General features: G+C 40.0%; 1 protein-coding gene across 1 annotated transcript in view; it reads right to left on the reverse strand.

The window, feature by feature from the left end:
• Nucleotides 1-6,579, reverse strand: part of LOC104536480 (scaffold attachment factor B2-like) — a gene marked incomplete at its 5' end in the record, with an annotated part of 10,596 nt that extends 4,017 nt beyond the window's left edge. Inside the window, 8 exon segments of the mRNA XM_010179097.1 lie at nucleotides 1-209; nucleotides 825-961; nucleotides 1,494-1,582; nucleotides 2,364-2,509; nucleotides 3,443-3,543; nucleotides 3,642-3,791; nucleotides 5,681-5,781; nucleotides 6,530-6,579. The exon segment at nucleotides 1-209 is cut by the window's left edge and continues 20 nt beyond it. Coding sequence (XP_010177399.1) covers nucleotides 1-209; nucleotides 825-961; nucleotides 1,494-1,582; nucleotides 2,364-2,509; nucleotides 3,443-3,543; nucleotides 3,642-3,791; nucleotides 5,681-5,781; nucleotides 6,530-6,579 — 983 coding nt within the window.
• Between the last annotated feature and the right edge of the window lie 199 nt (nucleotides 6,580-6,778).

Genomic DNA, 6,778 nt, shown 5'->3' on the forward strand with positions numbered 1-6,778 from the left:
CTTCCCTCTCTCGCTGGATTCGTTCCTGTTCTCGCCTCCTTTCCTGTTCTATGTGCATTCGTTCTCTCTCCAATCTCTCCCTCTCCAGGCGCTCTCTGTCAAGACGCTGCCTTTGAAATTCAAGTCGTTCTCTCTCTCTCTGGAGCCTCTGTCGTTCATCCCGCTCGTGAATAGCTTGAAGACGTTCTCGTTCTCGTCTCTCTCTCTCTCTAATTGAAAAACAGATATTTTGTTTTCATTTGAGAATCCTAAGACTAAGTTTTGCTGATTCTTTCTTCTGGCTGTAGCTTCTTTTTTTTTTGCCTTTTTATGTTTTTCCTCTTCTTTAAAGTTCCTATGTTCTTCCGCTACCTGCTTGAATGACCTCTTGTCAACAAAAATCACAGCTACTTAGTTAATAAAAAAAGGTAAGCATTCTTCTTAAGTAACACTGAATCCACTCTAAGTCAGCTCTGAAAAGCTTTCATAGAGCACAGCATGTCCTAAGACAGAAGTCTGACAAACAAAGTATTTATGAACTTCCAGCGAAAAATCAAGTATGGAAATTCAAATCTAGTTGAGTGGAATCAAGACCTGAAAGCACCTACAAAAGTTATTCGACAAGAGCCTCCTGAAAAGTACAGACACAGAGAAGATCCATGTCAGTAGTAAACACCTTCATAATTTGGCATTATGTTTGTTCTATCAATAGCCTAGTATCAAACTGATCTCAGATACTAATGTTGGAAGGCCAGCATGACACTACTTAGCAGCCCGTTCAAAACACAGAGAAGGGAAGTAAAGATAAATGCCACTCAGTTTAAAGCTCAACTGGGAAAACTCACCGGCGTCTTTCCGTTTCCCTGATCTCTCGCTCCCTCTGCCTCTGACGTTCACGTTCTCGCTGTTCTTTGATTTTATCAAATGATAAAATATCTTGCTTTTCTTTGCTCTCGGATTTGCGATCCTGGCTTTTTGTACTCTGAGTTAAATCAAAACAGTACATTAGCCAAACACTGCATTTTTAGCTAAAATACCTAGGCAAATCGTCTACCTTATGCAAAGCTGAACAAAACAGACTATGGTACCTTCCCGGAGGTAAATAATGTTGGAATTCCATAGAACAGAAGGTTAGGGAACGTTTAAACTCAAGTCTGGCTACAACTTCTGAAGAGTTTAAATACATACGGAAACTAGGGGTACCTGACCTGACCTGGTGACAAATGACACATCACTTTAAAGGTCACCGGTCACCACACTCCACTACCAGGGAAACACAACCTTAACAGCATTTTGGTATTGCAAGTCTATTTCTTCAACTAGGACAGCAGCAACAAAAACTACAAAGGTGAAGCATAAGCATTTACCCTTGTAATATCATTAACACCCTATGGCTTTCCAAAAAGTGCTAAAAGGCTAACTGTTCCCAATATGCAAGGCAAACAAATCTTCAACTATATAAAGCTATCTGACACCTATTTTTACACAGAGGCTACTCTGAAAGTTGTACTTACCCTCTCTTTTGATGTAGAGGTTTTCACACTAATAACTGGTTCTCCTTTGGATTTATCCATTACCACTGTCCTTTCGGTTCCTCGACTTGCTAGAAAACAAAATACATCCAAGAAAAAATAATACGAAAGACATTCAAAAATTCTTGTGAGATTTAAAAACATTGAGATACTAAGTAGTAAAACGTTATTTTACTGAGGTTTTAAGTAACTTATGGAAGAATACACTTATGATGTAAACAGCTTACCAAGATTTGGCCAAGTTGCGATGGGGGCAGTAAAGCTATCACAAAACTACAGCAGTGTTTACTGGCCAGAGATGACAGTTAAAAGGAAGCGAATTATTTCATTTAGTTCTGTTCACAAAATACATCCCTTTGGCACAGTTAAAAACAGACAAACAAGCAAAACAACAACAAAAACCCTAAAACACCCCAAAAGAGCACACAGTGTTGCTCACAGTTGCACACTGTGTCAGGTCTAAACCCTGTGATAATTCCATTTACCGTTTTGCGTATCTCAAGCCCAGAAATTATGAAAAATTTTGTGGCTAAGTTACTAGCATTATACGTCAGGAAAAAAGCTTTCAATTACTTTTCTTGTGTTTTTTTTGTTCAGTACACTTCATGGTCTTTTTACTAAATTGCATCTGACAAAAACTATGATGTTTGCAGAAGCTGGAGCCTTCTAATCAGCCACATTTCTGAATAACTGCTTATTCTTCCACTTCCTACTTAGCTGACAATGGACATTTTTTTGGATGCAAAGTAGCAGCTTTGTTGCAGTTGCTTATATTCTTTGTACCATTTTTGTTAAAATTGTTTTTTAAAACAAGTATCTTTGCAAACATTTCTGAAAGCCAGTTAGAATTACCTGATTTGCTTGCTCTAGATCTATCAGAGGATCCAGCCTTTTGCTCATCTTTCTCTCTTCCTTCTTTTTCGTCTTTTCCATCTTTTTCTGATTTCTTACTATCGTCTTTTTTGTCGGTCTTCTCCTCCTTCTTAACACCAACAGACCTATAGGTAAACTTTCCTTTAGTACAGAGCCTAATAAAAAGTGCTATATAACCACTTTGATCGAGTTGTGCTAAAAAAACCAAACCAAACAAACAAAAAAACCCAACCCCCAACCGAAACACTCAAAAGCACTCCAAAAAATCATCTCAAAAAAACCCCACTCCCGATACCCTCCACAATGCTGTGCTGAAGCCAATGCATACTTGTATGCATGATTAAAAGTAGTAACCAATACTAAGCTAAAACTGACAAAAAGTGAGAAGCAACAGATAATTCTGAGTATTTGGAGACTTCAAGTGCTATAAGTCTTCTGTTCTGCCTGGCAGTAAAGCTCATGCTCAGAATAGAGGGAAGAGGGCCCACCCAGGCAGAAGTTGAGCTCCACCAGAAGAGCTTTTGTAAACAAATATCTTAAACACCCGATATAAGCAAATCAGCCTGCCAAAGCATCTCCGTTGCCAATCATCTAAAATTTTATGAGAGAACAACATCCAGTAAAGCAAGATGCCTCTTTCAAAAGCAACAGACTACTTGAAAAACAAATGTCGAAGTATCACTTGCTAACAATGCAAACAGTCATGGAAATACTTTTCAGTTAAAAGAGCAGACTAAGAGTCAGAGCAGAGGACAAATTATTCTAATAAAAATAAGGGTTTATCTAAAAATGAGTCAATTTGGTATCCTCTGATATAACTGACAAGTTTTTATACTAAAACCTGAAGAGCTCCGTATTTCTGAACAGAGGGCCAATTACAACACACTTAACTGCTGCAGAACTGCTGCAATTTCTATTTTTCAAGTATAATTCCTGTTTCAGATGCAGGATGAAGCAGCAAGTCAAAGTTTATTACAGTTACTGCTCACTTTGGTCACATGGCTGCATTTCAAATGAGTGTCTCTTAAACACAGAAAAACAACAAAAAACCACTTTACTTCTCAGATTTGGACTCTGCAGAATGATGCCTGTCCTTTTCCTTCCTTGTTTCACCTTCCTTTTTGTCTGAAGGCTTTTTCCCAGCTGGTTCATTTTTTGCCTAGAATTTTAGCCAGAAAAATTTTTATAGTAAGAGACAGACATTAGACTTGCACACTTTTATTTTCATTACACTGTCATGGAATAGCAACCACCTACCTTTTCCACGGAAATCATTTTTCCATGCAACTCTGTTCTGTGGAGATGATTAATACATTTAGTGGCTTCTTCAGAAGTTGACATTGTAACAAAGCCATAACAGCGAGCACCAGGACTGCGCGCATTTGTCACTACTTTTGCACCAACCACCTTTGGGAAAAGAAATATTCTGTGATTGCAAATCTGTCGTCAAACAAATTCTAACTTAATCACCATCTGAGCAGCTCTGTCTACCAGTACCACACAGCATAGCACCTATCCACCTCTCACAGGGAGGAAACATGCTGGGAACGTATCCCATTAGCACTCTCAGAAGACAAGGTTGCTAGGCTCATATGACAGGGCTCCGTTTTGGGGCCAGTCCTGTTTAACATCTTTATCGATGATCTGGATGAGGGGACTGAGTGCTCCCTCAGCAAGTTTGCAGATGACACTGAGTTGGGAGGGAGTGTTGATCTGCTGAGGGTAGGAAGGCTCTGCAGAGGCACCTGGACAGGCTGAATTCATGGGCTGAGGCCAATTGTGTGAGCTTCAACAAGGCCAAGTGCCGGGTCCTGCACTTCGGTTGCAATAACCCCATGCAGCGCTACAGGCTTGGGGACGAGTGGCTGGAGCTGCCAGGCAGAAAAGCACCTGGAGGTGTTGGTGGACAGCAGGATGACCATGAGCCAGCAATGTGCCCTTGCAGCCAAGAAGGCCAATGGCATCCTGGGGTGTATCAGAAGGGGTGGATGGAGGGCAGAGAAGTTCTCCTTCCCCTCTACTCTGCCCTGGTGAGACCACATCTGGAATATTGTGTCCAGTTCTGGGCCCCTCAGTTCAAGGACAGGGAATTGCTTGAAAGAGTCCAGTGCAGAGCCACAAAGATGACTGAGGGAGTGGAGCATCTCCCTTATGAGGAGCAACTGAGGGAGCTGGGTCTCTTCAGCTTGGAGCAGAGGAGACTGAGGGGTGACCTCATTCATGTTCATAAATTTGTAAAGGGTGAGTGTCAAGAGGCTCTTCTCAGTGACAGGACAAGGGGCAACGGGCGCAAGCTGGAGCATAGGAGATTCAATCTGAACATGAGGAAAAACTTTTTTACTGTGAGGGTGACAGAGCATGGCCCAGGCTGCCCAGAGAGGTTGTGGAGTCTCCTTCTATACAGACATTCAAAACCCATCTAGACACGTTCCTGTGTGACCTGGACTGGGTGATCCTGCTCTGGCAGGGGGGTTGGACTGGATGATCTTTCGAGGTCCCTTCCAACTCCTAACATTCTGTGATTCTGTGATAGGCAGCAAAAGGAAGATTATCGCCTTTATACTGTTGGGCCAATCGTGTTCTAGAAATGCCTCACTAAAGACTACTTCACAGAGTATGACGTGAATAGCATTTACACCCAAGTCAACTGCAATATAAACACATCTGAAAAGGTTCATATTTAAGATTATTCCATATGTGTTCTGAAAAAAAAGAATAATACAAACACAAAATTATAAGAAACAGATACATCTGATTGTGGAACAGATTGCGGCTACAGCTCTGTTGCAAAAGAGACCACCATAACAACCAGCTCAGAAAATTAATCTTCAAATTGCTGAGCAGGTCAGTAAGTTGGGGAAGACTTATATATGCAGGGAAGAGTAGGGATGCTATAATAACCATTAAAAACAAAACCAAAGTCAAAACAAACCCTACCACCACTTTGCCTTTTCTTACAGGATCTCTCAGCTAGTTTCTATCCATGGATGACAATCTCCAACAGCGCAGAGGTACGCGCTTAGTGACACAAACGTTTACTATTACATTCAAAAATATATTAGGAGGAAGGGGAGATGGTAATGGAAGAGTTCCCTTCCACAACCTCTGCTCTGCTCCCACCACCCCAGCATGTCAGCCAACCTTCTTTATGAAGGATCGTACTGTCAGATAGAGTTTCAAAAGAAAGTGAAGCACTTAGCCTACCCAGTTATTCATTACGAAAAATAAGAGCTAAATTTAAGGTCACCCTTTAAAACTGATAAAATGGTTTGCTAATTTACATCCCTGCTAAGTACCTTTCCATACTTGCTGAAGAGATTCTTCAAGTCCGTAGCTCTAGTAGAAGATGAAAGTCCACTAACCCACAAATTCCTGCCAGAACCACTACCCGCACGGCCTAGGGTACAAAAAAGAGAAACATAAAGGACTGTGTAGCAAAGGAATGCAACCGTAAAAAAGTAATCACTCCATAAACCCCACGTTCTTCTTCATAAACCTCTTCGATTTTACTTCTACCTCTTCCAATCAATCTTAAAATCAAGACACATTGAAGCCTGCAAAAATAAACTTCAGAACTCCGTATGACATGCATTTGAATAGTCTTGAATGAGTTTACATCCACATATTGTCTTCCTACACTTCAATCACTTTCATAAGAATTACAAAGTATTAAATGTTAATTCACAAAAGACTTTTTTTTTTAAATAACTCTTGGTTAACAAGGTTACAGAAGCTACATGAACTGAAATTTACAATTCATGCTACGAAAGGCTACGTTACAACTGCATCAATGGTTCACTAGATAACCAGTCTTCACCAGAATTGCCACACAGAGCATACACCTATACATTTAGGCATCTCGGGAGATTTTTTCAGACAAATCCTGGTCTTGCCAGTACGTGTCACCATTCCCAAAGCTAGGGAGATTCCAATATATCTATTACAGTAAAGATATACACACGCATAGGGAACTAACAAGACAAAACATAAGCAATGCATGAAAGGCAAGTCAAAAAGTATGCAGAACAACGACATTTGGTCCTTTGAATGTTTACTTACTACAATTGACAAGTAATGGTTAGATTTCATCACTAAATAATTTTTTCATGTAATTTGTAATTTATTTTAAAAAAAACAAACCATACCTTTCTCATCTTTTGAGATCACATTTGTATTTCTGTCCTCCTCAGCAGGGCTAAAGACAAAACAACACGTTATTCAACCAATCATATGCAAAAAGAGCATTAATTCTAGACCGTGTACTAAAACTGCATACCTACCAATAAATTAGTTCTGAAATAAAGGTTATCTTTGCAAATTTATAAAAGACTGACAAGAAATAAGGGATTAATATCCTTAAATGGACAATTCTGTTCGGCAGATGAAAGAAATAA

The sequence above is a fragment of the Mesitornis unicolor genome, unplaced genomic scaffold (assembly GCF_000695765.1).
Source record: "Mesitornis unicolor isolate BGI_N332 unplaced genomic scaffold, ASM69576v1 scaffold16272, whole genome shotgun sequence".
Lineage (NCBI taxonomy): Eukaryota > Metazoa > Chordata > Aves > Mesitornithiformes > Mesitornithidae > Mesitornis > Mesitornis unicolor.